General features: G+C 53.0%; 7 protein-coding genes and 2 non-coding genes across 9 annotated transcripts; 2 read left to right on the plus strand and 7 right to left on the minus strand.

Annotated features, from left to right (window-relative positions):
* Positions 1-803: 803 nt before the first annotated feature.
* On the plus strand, positions 804-2,144 carry ColSpa_05005 (putative peptide methionine sulfoxide reductase; the record flags this gene model as incomplete). The annotated part of the gene is made up of 2 exons (XM_049271217.1): positions 804-807; positions 967-2,144. The coding sequence occupies 2 exons, from the start codon at positions 804-806 to the stop codon at positions 2,142-2,144; spliced, it is 1,182 nt and encodes a 393-aa protein (XP_049127174.1).
* Positions 2,145-2,917: 773 nt separating this feature from the next.
* Positions 2,918-3,634, minus strand: ColSpa_05006 (protein UPS1, mitochondrial; the record flags this gene model as incomplete). The annotated part of the gene is made up of 1 exon (XM_049271218.1): positions 2,918-3,634. One exon carries the CDS (start codon positions 3,632-3,634, stop codon positions 2,918-2,920), a length of 717 nt encoding a protein of 238 aa, XP_049127175.1.
* A 1,252-nt stretch (positions 3,635-4,886) lies between these two features.
* Positions 4,887-5,183, minus strand: ColSpa_05007 (uncharacterized protein; the record flags this gene model as incomplete). The annotated part of the gene is made up of 1 exon (XM_049271219.1): positions 4,887-5,183. One exon carries the CDS (start codon positions 5,181-5,183, stop codon positions 4,887-4,889), a length of 297 nt encoding a protein of 98 aa, XP_049127176.1.
* Positions 5,184-6,509: 1,326 nt separating this feature from the next.
* ColSpa_05008 (uncharacterized protein) lies at positions 6,510-7,025 on the minus strand (the record flags this gene model as incomplete). The annotated part of the gene is made up of 2 exons (XM_049271220.1): positions 6,510-6,534; positions 6,592-7,025. The coding sequence occupies 2 exons, from the start codon at positions 7,023-7,025 to the stop codon at positions 6,510-6,512; spliced, it is 459 nt and encodes a 152-aa protein (XP_049127177.1).
* A 767-nt stretch (positions 7,026-7,792) lies between these two features.
* ColSpa_05009 (uncharacterized protein) lies at positions 7,793-9,079 on the minus strand (the record flags this gene model as incomplete). Its single annotated transcript, XM_049271221.1, has 1 exon — positions 7,793-9,079. One exon carries the CDS (start codon positions 9,077-9,079, stop codon positions 7,793-7,795), a length of 1,287 nt encoding a protein of 428 aa, XP_049127178.1.
* A 1,279-nt stretch (positions 9,080-10,358) lies between these two features.
* Positions 10,359-11,692, plus strand: ColSpa_05010 (uncharacterized UPF0442 protein; the record flags this gene model as incomplete). Its single annotated transcript, XM_049271222.1, has 3 exons — positions 10,359-10,692; positions 10,749-11,063; positions 11,130-11,692. 3 exons carry the CDS (start codon positions 10,359-10,361, stop codon positions 11,690-11,692), a joined length of 1,212 nt encoding a protein of 403 aa, XP_049127179.1.
* A 410-nt stretch (positions 11,693-12,102) lies between these two features.
* ColSpa_05011 (dynactin subunit 5) lies at positions 12,103-12,828 on the minus strand (the record flags this gene model as incomplete). Its single annotated transcript, XM_049271223.1, has 3 exons — positions 12,103-12,421; positions 12,491-12,720; positions 12,790-12,828. The coding sequence occupies 3 exons, from the start codon at positions 12,826-12,828 to the stop codon at positions 12,103-12,105; spliced, it is 588 nt and encodes a 195-aa protein (XP_049127180.1).
* A 580-nt stretch (positions 12,829-13,408) lies between these two features.
* Positions 13,409-13,519, minus strand: ColSpa_tRNA_145. The gene is made up of 2 exons: positions 13,483-13,519; positions 13,409-13,444 (listed from the first exon to the last, which is right to left on the minus strand). It is a non-coding gene; the product is annotated as a tRNA-Phe (tRNA).
* Positions 13,520-14,947: 1,428 nt separating this feature from the next.
* Positions 14,948-15,030, minus strand: ColSpa_tRNA_144. Its single transcript is given in 2 exon segments — positions 14,948-14,982; positions 14,994-15,030. It is a non-coding gene; the product is annotated as a tRNA-Asp (tRNA).
* Between the last annotated feature and the right edge of the window lie 1,890 nt (positions 15,031-16,920).

Consider the following 16,920-nt stretch of genomic DNA (forward strand, 5'->3'; position numbering starts at 1 on the left):
GGAGCGCATGTCAATGGAAGGGCGTTACGAGAGGGACTATTTGGGTCCAGGAAGCTAAAATGTCCTGACTAGAGACGGAGGACTGGCCCGAAAAGAACAAGCTCTGCCACTTGGCGGTGACGTGAAGACGCGACTGAGCAGACACGACAGCTCCGCTCTATCGTTGGCCCTGAACCATGGTCGTCGAAACTAAACTAAACCGGGCACCTCGTCAGAATGCGGCTCAATGCTGGCTGCCAGTTGCTAAAGCCAATTTATGTTCTCTAACCCCGTAGTCTTCTCGTGTTGCCGAGGTCACGTCTAGCACTTGGCAGAAAACACAACCATGAACAGTTGTACATAACTTTTCCTTAGGGGTTAAACAGATGGGCTAAAAAGAGTGTTTGAATCAGCGAACTGGGAGGCTCTGTAAGAAAGCTATCTCGACGAAATTAGAGACGGAGGAAATGAGCGGGCGCACACTAGCAAGCTTGGCGAGGAATATATCTAAGACGTGCACTCAGGAAGACTGAATTAAGAGAAAGCCGGGACAGGCGATTCGGTATATATGGGCGAAAGAGTTTGGAGGGGAAGAAACAGAAGACCCGGTGCTGCGATGGAAGTGAAAATACGTATTATGTAAGACAAGTTTTTGGGATGGCATTCTGAGCAATTGCGCTGGCGCGGAATTTGTACCGAAGCTCTTGCAGATCGAGACCATCTGCGACCAAAACTTTTTTTTGGACAGCACCTCAATCTGCCCCAACTTGACCAATTTTCCCCCGCCAACCCCCAAGTCTCGACTCGATTATGCTTGCGGCACCATGGGTGTGTCGGCGGTGCCTGGGAGGGCTTCTGAAGCCCAGAAGCACTCAATTCATCCGCCGTGCTAGCTCAGGCAAGCTCCCCATCGTCATCATCTACGCCCGAGAGCTCGTGAGCTGACCCTGTCCGCCCTCGCAGACACAACCGCACACCTCCCACCAGCCCTCCTCCAACGAGCCCGCAACCTCGCCACCGAACACGATGCCCTCTCCCGCTCCCTCGAATCAGACTACGACACAAAGACCGCGCGCCGCATCGGCGAGCTCTCGAGCGTCGTCACAGCCCTCCGCGAATGGGAACAAGCGACAAGCTCCATCGCGGAGCTCAACGGCCTCCTAGGCTCCAAAGACAAGGAACTCCGCGAAATGGCCGCCGAGGAGCTCGACTCGACAAACGGCCAGCTCTCCGCCCTCTCGCGCAAGCTCTCGGCATCATTAACGCCCAAGGACCCCTACGCGCACATGCCCTGCCTGCTCGAGATCCGTCCGGGGCCGGGGGGCCTCGAGGGGCGCTTCTTCGCGGACACGCTGTTCAGGATGTACAAGCAGTACTGCTCGCGGCGGGGGTACCGTGCGCAGGTGATCAAGTACGAGACGGCCGACGCCGCGGGCGACCAATCCACCGCGGCGGGCGAGAGCCCGCTCCAGGAGGCCGTCATCGAGATCCAGGACCCGGGCGCGTACGACCTGTTCCGCGGCGAGGCGGGGATGCACCGCGTGCAGCGGATCCCGGCGACGGAGAAGAACGGCCGCGTGCACACGAGCGCCGTGGCCGTGTGGGTCCTCCCATCCTTCCAGGAGAGCGGCAGCGGCGACGCGGCCGAGGACATCAACAACCCGGAGAGCGACTTCTACATTGACCCGTCCGAGGTGAAGATCGAGACGATGAGGGCGCGGGGCGCGGGCGGCCAGCACGTCAACAAGACAGAGTCGGCGATCCGCATGACGCATATCCCCACGGGAACGGTGGTCAGCATGCAGGACTCGCGGTCGCAGTCGCGCAACCGCGAGGACGCGTGGAAGCTGATCCGGTCGCGGGTGGCGCTGATCCGGCGCGAGGCGAGGGAGGAGGCGGCGGCGCAGCTGCGCAACTCTGTGCTCTCCAAGCACAAGATCACGCGCAGCGACAAGATCCGGACGTACAACTACAACCAGGACCGCGTGACGGACCACCGCGCCGGCATCGACGTGTATAACCTCGACGACGTCATCAATGGCGGGGAGTCGCTCGACAAGATTGTCGACAGCGTCAAGGACTGGCTCGTCTCCGGCGACATTGAGGCCATGATGGCGGACGAGGACGCCGCGGCTGCGGCGGAGGCCAAGAAGGCGCAGAAGTGAAGGCGGTGATGGTGTACAGCCATGTATCATATTGTAGACTTATCTTAGAGCAAAAGCCGCGGCCGATCGCGGGTGGTCATCCGAAATCAACTTCTAGGCCTCACATGTTGGCGAGACCAGCAAGACAGACAATCGCGGTTAACGAATTCGCCATTTACGGCGCGATGTATGTTTTGCCTCGGGGCATTCTGGAAAGGCTGTCGGCCACGTTCACTTGTGCCGATGGAATCGTCTAAACATCCAGACGTGCAGATTGCCAAGATCCGGGGCCGCATGCTTAAACCACCCCGTTCTCAGCGGTGTCCAAGGGTCTATCGAATAGGCCCGAGCAGATCTGAGCCAGATCAGCCACGTTGTGGTATCCGTACGCAGTGGTGGTGGGCAAGACACACGGCGCTTTCGAATTGAAACATTGAAAATTTTTTTTAATTTTTACATTTTTGACTACATTCGTGTCAAATACAAGAGAGGGGATGTCATACAGAAAACGGCATGACAGAGGGAGCCCTAGATTTTGTTTCCCGTCGCAGTCCGTTTTTGCCGTGTTCTCCCTCCGACCGCTGTTAAAAAAAGCCATAAAAGACGCCGCGCTATGGTCATATAATAATGTACAACAAGTGGGTGGGTTAGGGGTACAGGGGGACCTCGGAGCGTGACCCGCGGACAGTGCAATCGCCAAAGGGCCCGTCATGACTGGTGTACATGTGTGTTCTCTCTCTCCCCTGGTCCAGGTCACGCTCCAAAGTCCGCATTCATCAAGCCGAGAGAGGCCTTCAAGCCAATTGGCGCTCCCGTCTCATCATCTCCAACACGCCGACGACGCCGTTCTTGCGGAGCCTCTCCAGAACAACACGCATGCCCTCACGGCTCTTGCCCATCTGGTCCTGCGTCTTGCTCGAGGCGATGCTCTCGATGCTGCGCTGGACGCCGCGCGCGCCGATGCCGCTCATCCAGCCCGGCATCCAGCGGCCCTCCTTTTGCTCCGGCTGGTCGACGACAGACGGGGACTGGTCCTTCTTCCCGCCGCGGAGCCTGTCGCCGAGACGTGACTTATAGACGAGCGTGGTGGTGACGTCGGTGGCCGCGTCGGCGGGGGCTTCGGCGGGGAGGCGGAAGTCCTGCTGCTCCACGACGGAGAGGACGTTCATGAAGTTGAGGTTGCGGCTCTCGGTGCGCATCCAGCCCTCGCGCATGTCGATGACGGAGGTCTCGAGAACATAGCTCGCCTTCTCACTAGCGGAGCCGCCGCCGGTGATGGAGGCCGGGAGGAGCTTGAAGATGGGAGCTGGCATACGCGACTTCTTCAGATGGATGCGGGTCGTGTGCAGCCTGCCCGTCACCGGGTCAAGGCGGCTGTCGATGGTGTCGGTGCTGAGGACATGGGTGGAGAAAGGGTTGAGTTTGGGGGAGGAGTAGCGAAGGAAGTAGGCGAGCGTCACGGTCGGGAAGGGGTGGGAGTAGGTGTGGTTCGTCGTGTGGGTGAGGACCATGTTGGCTGGCGGAATGGCTGGATTTCGTTGTTCGGAACTAGTGTTCGGCTGCTTCAATCGTCGTGTCTTGAGTTTTTTTTTTTCTGGTGCGAGATGGCGCTCACGTTCGTCGGGACGAAAGAGGCGTTGACATTGAGTGGCCTGGTGCGGGCGGCTCAATGCAGGAGTCGGTTTGTTTTGGGAATTGGGGAAAATTTGAAGCTATATCCGGAAGCTCGGGCACCGAGTCGTCGGTTTTTGTCAGCGTCGGGGTTTAGGTGGAATACAAGTCTTTGTCGTCGTGCACGGAGGAGGGCGAACAAGAGAGAGGAAAAAACGAAGAAAGCGGCCGCTGCGGAAAGAGGGGAGGATGATGAGGAGACGGGAGGGCGAAAGAGGAGGAGGGAGGTGAGAAGAGGGGAGGAGGAGAAGGGCGGTCGTAATGATGTAGTGCTCGTGCGTGTGTCGTTCGATAGGTCGATTGATTTGGGGGGAGAAATGCGACCATTCTTTTGGGTCTGGCCTCCCTTCCCCGACCAAGCCGCCTTACCTAGAGCACACCGGGACCTTCCAGCCACTAAGAAACGAGTCAAACGACGCCAATTGGCTTTAACTGCCAAAGCCGCAGGATTTGATTGGTCTGGCAGTCACTCCGCGCCCGCTTTTCATCACGCGAGCTTGGGCCGCCTAGGTGGCAAAGTCACATGATGTGGAGTACACCGAGCCTCACCGGGAGCTCTGGAAAGCTGTCACTCGTACTCTAACAGTTTTAAGCCTCACCTCCGCCCCACCTTGAAACACAACCTCTGTTCAGCAAGTCCGTCGCCATGTGGCCATAAACTTCCTGTCTGAAACACACCGCGACAACGCCTGCGGACTTGATGATGTGCTTGCTTGTCTGAGGAGCTTGTTTGTGGCTAGCTAACAATCGCATCTGTGCATTGTGCATCTTCCCCATGCCTCGCATACCGGCACATGATTGGCCTGACCTTTTCGGTCTTGCTGCCCGTGAAGCTGATTCATAGAGACGGCATCGTGTGGTCGACGACAGCAAACGCCAACGCTTCTGCTAGATATCGGTCTGAGAAGAAACCTTATTCACTTCCCAACTTCGAATGTTCCATTGAAGGGTGCTTTCGGCGTCGACATGCAGTCTTTGTTTTTGCTTTGATTTAGAGGATCTTACGTGACACTATTTGAGCTTCATTCGCAATTCTCTTTCCATTGATGTAATACAAGTCTAAGACCAATCAAGCTTGACCTTATCAGTAATTCAGTCGTCAATCCATCCTCCCGGAACGCGCAGTGGCGGGTTCTCGATCATTTCCCAGAAGTCTCCTGCGAACTCGTCCTCGTCGAGATCCCAGTGGAGCTTCCAGTCCTCGAGTTCCGGACCAGTGGTGAGCCCAACTAGCCGTGGGCCCGATTGATCGTCTCTGTACTGGAACCATCGCCTGCATTGTAACCATTCGTTGTTGAGGTATAGGTTTCGCTCTTTAATACCGTATTTATCTAGTGCTATGCCGGAAGACCGAGCATCTTCCAACCACATGAACATGGCTCTGGACATGTGGCGTCGCACTTCGCGGTTCGTGCAATATCCAAAACTTAGGGCTTCTTCCAGATAGACCAAGCCGCTGAAGAAAGAGGGTAAGTGGTGGTTTCCATATGTACGTCCAGGTTGAATCAGATCTTCCAGTGACACTCCAGAGAAGATCCATCGCGCAAGTTTGCGCCAACTTTTGATTAGCATCCCTTTTTCGACGAGTCTGTTTGAATACTGCGGCATAGCAAAGGCTAAATTCTGAACACCCCAAAAGTACGCTTCGGCAAAGGAGCAAAGGTTGTTGCAGTCAGGGCCACAAAGCATGACTCTTAGCGATCCATCTTTCAAGCCGCCCCCACGGTCTATCTCATTCAGTAAGACGTCAGGGTCTGCAGCACGCCAGTTCAGAGAGGTGAAGCGGGCATCTGGTGAGAGTTGAATGGGGTCTACCTGTGCCTCGGTGGCCAGCATTTGAAGAACACCCGGGACACTCCAAATGAGATCAAAAAGACGTGACCCTAGAATGCGTCGGCCGTCTTTCTGGAAAAGAACTGGGAGATGTCATCGAATACGCCTCTGGATATCAGGAGTCTCATCAAAATATCGACATCTTTTGTATCGCTGTTCTTCAAGTATAACACTTCGGTCACTGTGGAGCCGTAATTCGTCTCTTGGGTGCTAAGACCCATCCTGATCAAGTTCGTCATAACATCAACATTCCCATGAATTGCTGCTATCTGGAATCAAAAATCAGCTCTGTTATCGATGAGAGATAATGAGAGAAAGCCGGCAATGTATAATATAGCAAATCTTTTTGCAAAAGATCCTTACATGTAGAAGTGTCCACCCGTAGGAATCGCGATCTCGTAAGGATGCCTCGTTCCGATTCAGAGTATCAAGAACATCTGCCCATGCTCCAGTTGCGACGCGTTCAAATATTGGAGCGCTTTCAGGACGTGTGATCCACGGTAAAATGGAGAACTTCCAACCTTGACATGCCCTACGGGCGTGTAGATCCCAGACTTTGTCTGATATCCACCAGGGAAGCTGTACGCGAGCCTGGAAAACTGTTTCAAGTTTAGCTAATTAAATGGAGGGTATTTTGAGCTTTGGGTGATCATACTTTGCATATTCGGATCCTTTTCATGGTGGAATACCGTGTAAGTGAAGCCGCCGATTATCGAAGGCTTCAGCCACGGAAGGGGGCTTGGTTTGTGTTGTTGACTTTGCACAGGGAACGTGTCATTATCGTCATCAACCTCCCTTGCAGTTGTCGTGAATCGATCAGGATCATTTCCAGGAGTGATCTGAGTCGACCCGAATCCAGACTGACTGCCCTCAACTAGGGAGTCAATAGTTGAGGAGCTGTCTTTGACTAGAGCGCTGTTTCTTGTTGGTGTCATTGTTACACGTATGAGTAAGTCGTACTTACATGATGTATGTTTGCTGAGAAAGTGCGAGTAGTTGCAGAGCAAATTGTATCCTCTCGTGGTAACGCTGCAGTACATCCTTCTTGAGAGTGACCTTGAGTTTAATAAAGTTCCTTGATCTCTTCGCATTGCTGATTCGACATTGCAAGTCTTCCGCTAACACTTCCAGTTCGTTTATGGCTTGTTGGCAATATTCCATACTGAGGCCCGCCGCACTACTGTGATGGATCCCATGCTGCCCACCCCGAAGCCCATTCTCCATTTCCTCGAGAATTGGCTTCGCAATCGCGAGCTGCTTGATACGCTGACTGATTTCACTGGGCACATCTTGAACCTCCTCCCAAAGCCTGTTCAACTTGAAGATGCTGGTGCTGAACTTGCTTACCATGCCGGCCACCGTCATGGCGCTGACGACGACGCCAAAGACTTCCGCCATTACGACTTTGGCGGTGCACCCCGAGACCCCTAAAGTTGCTGCAACACTCCCTCTCCTACGTCTCGGAAGTATCAGGGATGTCTATAAAGTGGTATGAGACCAAGCGGAGTCCTTGACTAACCAGTCCGTGAAGGCGGGTTGAAGTAGGTATCTGATTAGAGATGATGTTGGAATTGAGATATAACGTAAAGCAGAATACCCGGTTTAAATCCAAAGCTCACCTGCACCGACGCCACAGAGCGCATGCACGTGTTTATGGAGGCGGGGAGCCTGGCCAAGGCACACTGCCAGCTGTGCTGCAGGTATTTTGACCAACAAGAAACAAGCCAAGCAAGTGATAGTGGCACGGCGAATGCATCTTACACCCCTGCGCCTCGACCATCTGAGGCCCCACACATTATGCACTGCTCAATAAGAAACAAAACCTCCCCCCCTCACACTACGCAGTGAGCTCTTACAATAGCATGATGTGTTCTTCGGCTAATCACTATCATGTGGGTAGTGTGAGAGAAGAAACTCAAGAGGAGAAGGCAAAGACAAGAAACAAGAGGACGGCCAGCGAAGCCTATGGTGCAGATTTCGCCCGTGATATTGATCGTACTTTGATACGGATGCCTGAATTGCCCTACGGAGGCCGTTTAGGGAGCTGTTGCGTCTCCCATGTAGAGCGACACGCTGGAGACAGGCAGCTTGGCAACACCGTTAAACGCCATGCGTCTAAGTTGACCTGGGAGACTTTAACCTGCATTAGCACCTCCCCAAGCTGATCATGGTGATTCCGGCTCCACTGACTGGGACATCCCGAGAATCGAGCTGGCGCCCTTCTCCCCATCCCGCACGAAGACGCCCTCGCTCTCGACCTTCCATCCTTGAACGCCACTGAACTGCACAAACTGCACAGCCATCTCCCACGCTTCTTTGTCTGCCGCATCGCCGCTCTCGAAGACCATGAGGTCGAGCCAGGGGCTGCCATCGTCCGGGTCGAAGAGCTCGCGGAACAGCATCGAATAAGAGGTATTACGCTCCATCCACAGATCGGCGAGATCAACGTTGCGAATCTCGTCAACGTCCTGCAGTATGTCGTTGCGCGGCACAAGCTGCACGAATAGGCGGTCGAGGCGGGGGATATTCTGAACGAGGGTGTTGAAATGGCTAGAGAGGGGGAAGATGCCGACGTAGGATAGGTCGCGGATTGACGGAGCGATCATTGGCTCATCGTTGGGAAATTCTTCGGCTCCGAGGAGGGCACCGAGTATGGAGGGTGGACGCTTGAGGTAAAACTCGTATGTCTTGTAGACGCGGGTCGAAGAACCCTCATTAAGTAGGAGGGCTTGCCACGGACGGATGGTGAAGAGGTCACAGGGAACACGTTTCTGGTGCGGTGATTCTGGCGGGGGTGCCCGGCTTGACGAGGCTGTGGTGGTTGACTTGTACCTTGTCGTGATTGTCTTCTTGTCTTTTCGTGAGAGAGACAGGACATGCTGGGGCATGGAGAAGTTCCACGCATCTCCGAGGAAGAGCATGCGCGATAGTAACTGCGCGAGTACTCGAGGCGATGCGATGATTGTAAGCCGGATAGGATCGATATGGTCGAAGATCGTTCTCCATAACCAGTTATAGTCTTCGCTGTAGGAAGCTTTGTTCGCGAAGCCGGTCTCCATGAGGGTGGCACTACTGGCGCCATCCGAGGAGACGCCGCCCATGGCATCTTCAGCAAACATTGTCAGAGTTTTGACATAATTGATCAGGTTGTTAGCCCTGAGAAAAACAAGAAAGTCAATCGCGGACGATGGGTTCCCCGTCTCTTCCATGAGCGGCAGCTCAAACCGGTCGAAGGTCCAAACGACATGCCGGAATAGAACGGGTAGAATAGAGTCCCGCCATCGCTTGCACACGAGAGAAGTCGTCTTGAGGTCTCGATCGAAGAAGAGATTCTGTAGCATGAACGACGACGGCTGGTCATGGAGCTTCGAGTCTGAAGGCGCAGGTCGGTCTAAGTGGGAGAAGATCTGAGCGAGGATCTCGTTCGGGAGATCATTGACAGAAATGACCATGTTGAACGCGGTCAGAATTGTTTCTGTCGAGAGCAGGTAGTTTGGGCAGAATGGTTCCTATCAAGGAGCATTCAAAAGACGTGTCGTCAATCTAAGCCAGGGTGCTTGTTTCACGGAATAGGTGCGGCCGAGGCAGGTTTCAGGATCGGATGATGCTGGATCTGACAGCTCAACGGGATAGATGTGTGCGAATGAAAATGGGTCTCGCTTCAGTCAGACCATTCAGAGACGGATGAAAGACTGGAAGTGAACACTCGTTATGTTGCAGTATAGTTCAGCAGAGATGTAGTAGAGAGGTTTATGATGGGGCGATGTCATCGTGGGGTTCAGGGATCCGTCGCGACAGTTAAGGTACCTAGATTTCGCCACAGCCAGCCCCACTCAAGCTGCGATAAGATAGCGATAAGAGCTTCATGCTTCCGTTCCCTTCCAGGTTACTGAGCAGTTGGCCTTTTCATACACATTATGACCGCTGGATTCCTATTTATAAACTGGTGTACTCCTTCCCCTTGTTATTGAAGGCGAGTATCAGAAGTCAAGAGTAGGCAATACTGATGGCAGGCCAGAGGCATGCTATCAGTTATCAGATGTCAGGGAAAGCCAGCTGGAACCAGCAAGTCCCGGCACTTGATCTACAATCAGCACTTGTCCATCCTAGCATTCCGATGCATGATCAGGGTTCATCTTGACTCCAAGGCAAATGGGACACTTCTGTTCCTCGAATGGGTGCTCTCTGACGTCTCCACTGCCGTGCTGTTGCGGCGCATGTGTTTAGCCGCAAGTCTAAATGTACCGTTATTTCAGCCACCCTTTCTAGATGCAGCATCCCGCCGAACTCGACATTCCGGACGACAGAGCGACTACGATCAAGTCTAGTCAAAGCGGCCATCAACGGCCTCCGAGCTCCTTGGCCACCTGCCGTCGGGAAGAATGGCGCCAGTACTTCCGACTAAGCTATGACAAAAGGCGGGGAAAGCGGGGATCGAGGTGGGTGCGAGGCTTGGGGAGGTGGTGATGATGGCACGAGATGACATCGTTGAGACCGGGGGCCTAGGGCTGGAAGGCGAAAATGCTTTTTCGGCTCATTTGTATCCTCTGTACGCAACCCTGCAGACTGGGTCTTGGCTAGTTATTGAATTTCGAATTTCGCATTCCCGACATGCCATTCTGTTCGTGAACCAGCCCTCTCAAGTAGCAAAGTTTATAAGATAGTTGGAGCTCCAAGTTCTGTCTACCTTTGAGAATGCAATTCTTAGCCCCATCTATTCAAAGGGAAATCATGGCCGCCAAGAACCACCAGAGACCGCCCTTCCGCGCTGAGCACATGGGCTCGTTACTGCGACCCAAGGCCCTGACCGAGAAGCGCATAGCCCTAGACGGCAAGAAAGCCGTCGAGATCGCCGAAGACGAGGAGCTCAACCGTCTTGAGGAAGAAGGCGTGCGTGACATCGTCAAGACGCAGCTGGGTCTCGGTTTCCACGCTATCACCGATGGCGAGTACCGCCGCCACCAATTCTGGGGCAACTTCTTCCCTGGTCTTGAGGGTTTCGAAGAGGTCGACACGCCGAGCTGGGATATCTTCCGCATGTATGTCCCGGACATTGCGGCCTTTAGTGAGTTTTCCGATACCGCAATGTGTGGACCTGGTTTCTGATGGCGATGCTTCCAGTTGAGAGTGACCATAAGCCCGGCGAGTCCATTGTCTGCACAGGCAAGATCAAGCACAAGGGCAGCACGTATCTGAGAGAGTGGGAGTTTCTAAAGAACAACATCCCGCCTGAGCGCGTCAAGGAAGCCAAGCTGACCCTCCCCGCGCCCGAGTGGTATCATTTGCGATATCAAAAGGGGCATGCATACCCCAAAGACGTCTATGCCAATGATGAAGAATATTTTGCGGACATTGCCAAAGCATACCGTACAGAATTGGAGGTTCTGTACGATCACGGCGTTCGGAACGTCACCATCGACGACCCCAACTTGGCGTGTAAGTAGCCCCCAACGTTGTTCAGCAATCGTTCAATGACATCTTGACCGACAATCATGCACCCAGACTTCTGCTCGGAAAAGATGCTCCAGGGCTTCAAGGACGCAGGCGAGGACTCTGACGCCCTGCTACAGTCCTATATCAAGCTGTACAACGACTGCATCTCCTCCCGCCCCGCCGACATGCACCTTGGCATCCATCTCTGCCGCGGCAACTTTGCCTACTCGCGGCACTTCTCCGAGGGCGGCTACGACCGCATTGCCTCGCGGCTGTTCAATGAGATCGACGCCAACACCTACTTCCTTGAGTACGACACGGACCGTGCCGGCGGGTTCGAGCCTCTCAAGGAGCTGCCCGCGCACAAGAACGTGATCCTGGGCGTCATCACGTCCAAGTTCCCCGAGCTCGAGGACCTCGAGAAGATGAGGGAGCGGGTTTTGCAGGCGGCCGACTTTGTGGCCAAAGGCGCGGGCCAGACACGCGAGCAGGCGCTGAAGAGGATCGGCGTCAGCCCGCAGTGTGGGTTTGCAAGCCATCACTTGGGCAACTCGATTTCGCACCAGGATATGGTGAACAAGCTGAAGCTAGTGAGGCAGTTGGCCGACTCCATATGGCCGGGCGAGCCTTGAAGTCTTGAACCGGCTTGAGGGGCGGCGTTGCGGCGTGAGTTGCATAGCACGGTTGGCATTGTAGGGTCTAAGAGAAGGAAAGTAGGACCCTCGCGAGGTGGGTTTGTTGGTCTGCAAGAGTTTGTGAAAGTTATCAAAGCAGAAGCTTGTGTTGGCATGGATGAAACCGAACACGACTTGTTCCCGCTGCCAACGCTTCGTGTTTCAGTGATAAAGTGTATACCGTTGTGGGAGATGGACGGTTGCCACCCGCTGCCCAACGGTCGCTCATGTGATCCAGAACGTTGCAGTAAAAAAGGGGTATCATTTGAGCACATGGCTCGACCTACACACGCCAAACGCCGCTTCACTTGGTATCTGAATGACTGTCACTCTCCTCCGCCATTTTCGTGGCCGCTGATCTATCTCGCCTACACAGGCAGGGGCTGCGGGTTGTTTCCGACCGTCTTGTACAGCTCACGCAGCTCAAACTCCTCGTGGCCGCCCTCGGGCACCTCGCCGACCACGCGCGCGGGCTGTCCCGCAACGACGCTGAAGCTCGGAATGACCATGTTTGGTGGCACAACGGTGCCCTCGAGGATGCGCACGTAGTCCTTGACGATGGCGAATTCGCCAATCACGCAGTCGCGGCCGATATGGATATGAGAGCCGATCGAGGCTGCTTGAATGACGACGTTTTGGCCGACGAAGACGTGGTCGCCCATGCGGAGAGGCATGTAGGTGAAGGCTCTGCAGAAGTGAGTCATCAGCGATTGGGAAAGACTCGGGGTCGGTGTATGATGTGGAAAGTGAACGCACCCTTTGTACATTCGTCCCGGGGGGCGCAGCACGGCGCCCCTCGAAAGAAAGCAGTATCGGCCGATGGCGACGGCGGTGCTGTTCGCGGGGGCCCCGCTGGCGGAGGGCTGCGCCGAGCGGGCGAGGTCGCCTCGGATCATGACCTCGGGCTGGATGACGGTTTTGCCGCCGAGCATGATGTTCTGTGTACCGACGAGCGTCGCCTTGCGGGCGACCTTGTTGCCCGTGTCCTGTTTGCAGTCGGATTAGTCGGCGGTCTTGGTGGGTATTGTGGCGGAACTGGCCCAGGCATAACGTACGGTCTCGATGTAGTCTCCTTTTGCCGGTCGTCGCGACATGGTGGGCGGTGGTGGACGGGATTGAAGGTCACGAGTTCATCGATTCCGAGCGGGATTGAAGTTGTCGACGGTGTTCGCGTACGAGCGCGTTGAGGTGTGACGCGGGTTGGTGTTTCCAGCGGATCGGGGCGGGTTTACGGCGCGCTAGTGGCTGATTCAGGGTCTCCCTCTCGGCCGGTCTTTAATTACCAAAGACCGCTGCCGCCCGTGAAGAGTCGACTCACGGCAACCGAACCTCTCAGCATGTCACAACAGCCCTGATCGCGTCAACTAATTAATGCTTTACGGCATATAAACAATAATGATATATGTTTGTTTCAGCCTATTGAGCAAAAATGGGGCCGAAACAATCAACCCGATTTACTTGATCGCTTCAACGACTTTTTCAGTTCCTTCCACAACTTCCTTCGAAGGATTAAATGTTTGATGATTCCTTATCGAAAAAAATGCTACATAATAAACAGCAGCCACGCAACTACGGTAATTGCAAGCAAGACTCGGGGATAATGACTGAAACATATGGCAAGCAGCTCACTTTACTTTATAGTGAAGTAGATAACACGAATGGCAAAAGCGAAGATGCGGCCAGTGTGGATTGAACACACGACCTTCAGATTGATTGAATGAAGTTTCTCAAGTCCCGTACAGAACCCGCTTCAGTCTGACGCTCTCCCAACTGAGCTATGTCCGCCGCCCATCTTCGGAGAACTCCGGGCATCCGTGGCTTTTTGAATCGTTGCGAGAATGGACCCGAGCCACGACTACAAGCTAGTTAGCGGGGCGGCGGATCCGGTGGGGGACGAGATCGGGTCACATAGGTGGGCGACGAGGTCTGTCTCTGGTTCTGACGATGGAATCACCGAAGAGAAGCCATGACTAAGGCGGTAGAAGAGGCTGGCTATCAAAAGATAACAAGTCTACGTCGGAAATTAACTTCAGCCCAGCAGCCGACAACTACCGCTCCGGGGCGAAGCCGCAAATCACCTCCGGCTGCCTCCATAACACTGTCACTATTACCTTCGGCGCCTGAATGGAAGCTGATTTCTGCTGCCGAAGGGCCAGCCGCGTAAAACATATCAGCGTAAGGTAGTCGAACAGCCCAGCCAACGGGAACGGACCAATCTGACACCCACAAGGGCCACAGAGCACAAAGGACCGCTCGTCCGCAACGCGGACCTCTTGCCATAGCCAAAGGCGTTCGAATCAAAGACGCCGAAGCAACCGTGTGATGCCCAGCCAGGTCTGGTTATCACAAGGGAAGCCGCCGACGCGCACGCCAGCTCGGGGTTATTGCAACGAGATGGATTTGTCTTCCACGCTCCGCGCTCAGTGTAGAACGGCTGTGGCACTCTCTAAGGTTCGAAGCCATCAATGTATGGAAACCAAGCAGTTATCAGTGTTAACTCGTTTCTTGTGCAGGAGAAGAATGACTTCAGAGTTCAACAGCGACAAATTCGGAATGCTGAGGCCGTGGTAAGTGGAACGTGTCCATATATACGATTCACTTTGTGAGTCTTGGTTTCTGAGAAGAGTCAACGTTGCTTCGCTGTCGAGCTACGCGGCTCAAAACTCATCATTGATGCTGTAGTTTCGCCGCCGGGTATTACTCCAGACCTGGATGCTCCGCATCTGGAAATCAGATTTGAAGCAGCAGGCACTCACATACTCTAATTAGTTGAAACAAGCTTCACCTTTTTTACTATGTCCTGCCTGATCATTATACGCTACCAACATGCTAAGAACACTTAGAACGGTGCATTTGAAACGAGGTTGCTCGGAGCTTAGGGCTCAGGCAAGATTCTGTGAATCTCCGAAGAACTCAATCAGCTGCAATAGCTCGAACAGATGCAGACAAGTCACAACTAAATCAATACTAAAAGGGATGACTGCCACAACCCACCCGAATCACAGATGACAAGCCTGCGTCTAAAATGAAGTCTCTTGGCATCCGGGTTGCAATTTTGCCCCACATATCCGCTACGGCTACCGAAGCCGATTCATGGAGGGAGGGAAGTGCTTGACTTTGAAGAACCTAAGTGTAATAAATACCAACACACAATCACCATACCAACACTGGGCCAATAACTTGATGTTAGGATGAGTAAAAAATCAAAAGAGTCTCCTCGACGGGGAATTGAACCCCGGTCCCCTGCGAATCGTTTTAATGACAAGCAGATATCCTCACCACTAGACTATCGGGGATTGGTTGATTGATGATCCATCGCGACCAGAACCACAAGATCACCGGTTGGTTGTGACGTTCATCATAGTCTTTTACGGCTCTTTGACCCCAGTTGGTCCCGAAAAGCTGTTGATAGAAGCTCATTAATAGTAGAGCCTCTCCTAGATGTCGCTCTCGTTCCATGAACGCCACCCAAAGGCTTCTTGAAATCGCCTCGCCATCTTCGTCGACCTTCCTACTAACACGAATTCTTCCTGCTGCAGCGACATGATACATGGTCTGTGCTGACTAGGTAGAGTAATCAAATAGGCGAGTTGTATCCAGGTACACCTTGCAAAGTACGATCTTTGTCATGGACTGACACGCTACCTTACACAGAGCACCAGCTGGAATAGGGAATGCTACACCTGAGGATTGATGATGTTAGTGCGATCAAGAAGGAAACCAAATCTCCCGTTCAGTTCTAAAAAGAAGGAAATCAATTACTGATGTCTCCCTTCTGTGGAATTTCGAGAGATGACCGGATCCATCGTGACAATGGCTAAGTTCCATGATTACTGACAAACGTATCAAACTGTGCGTACGAGATAATCAAAACGCAGACGCAGCATTGGTATTAGATACTTGCTACAGAGCTTCTGTATAAAGGCCACTGTCTCAAATGCTATTACTTTGATAGCATTGATATTTAAGTCCTTATGCCTTACATTGGTACCAGACGTTTGTGTTTGGTCAAGGCCATGATGCCGACCTCAGTCATACTCAAACGTTGGTTGAAAAATATCTAAGTCGATCCAATCACTCCACTGGAGTTTGGTACGGCCATCGATGGTGACTTTCTGTATCATTTGTTTACTTTGTAGTGTCAAAGCGTATCATTCGGCCATATGGTCCCAAAGGAACGCTTCCGGCAGTTTGGGAACATTTGAAATCCAAGTGTGCGATGTGGACGGTGTACAATCTGACATGTGAACTTGTAGTCTTAAATACATGATAATGATATTCTTAAAGAACATCGGTTGTAAGTTTTGAGGTATCAGGTGTGAGCTGGGTACAGTGCACTGTCTTTAAACTATTACTACTCACCTGAGTGCTGAATAATTCCCAAAAATAGCACGGCAGAACGCATTTCGATACTTGTTCCACGCCCTTCCGTTGGAGAGGTAGTTGGCCCGCTTGAAGTCTTTAGGCAAGGCAACGGAGGTGCAGAGTACGCGATCTCCGAAGCGGACCATGCTGATTAGTGAACAACCTTCAAGCGCAGGGCCTCGGGGATGCATGATCAGTAAACATAGAAAGTGGGTCTGACAAACCATTTGCATTCTACTGGGCTGTTTGCGACATGCAACAACAGTATCTACTAAAAAGACACTGACAGGTTGTTCACTCTAGAGAACCTCAGTCGTTGAAGCCCCCGTGCGATGCAGTAAGAATTACGCATAGAAGCCTGGAATTTAACAGCGAATGGTGTTCTTCAAGTATTCGTAGCGCTAGACCTCTCTTTACCATCCCTCGGCGACAGCTTTTATGACTCGTGGTGGGACGCGCTATCCAAGCCTGCAAACCTTATCACAGAGTTCGGATCCGATTATTTACATTCTGTCGACAGTCTTGCATTGGAGTTCTATATGTTACAATGGGATACTGAGCACTTTGGCCATAAAAGTCTCTGATCTATTACTAATAATGAAATACCTTGAGATGGTCGTGGCTGTTGGTGTCCCAGACCTTTCGCGTCACTCATATCTTGATTCAAAGCCTACTGATACGTTGCTATTGAAGGATACTGTAATCCAGTGCAGCATGTGGGTCTTCAAGCCACAGGAAAGTGATGCAAGAATTCTTACAGACCATCACAGTGTGCAGATATTCGTTTCTTCTCTACGCCTGCAAGACATTACACACACATC

This window comes from Colletotrichum spaethianum (genome assembly GCF_022836535.1).
Source record: "Colletotrichum spaethianum MAFF 239500 DNA, contig11, whole genome shotgun sequence".
Classification (NCBI taxonomy): Eukaryota; Fungi; Ascomycota; class Sordariomycetes; order Glomerellales; family Glomerellaceae; genus Colletotrichum; species Colletotrichum spaethianum.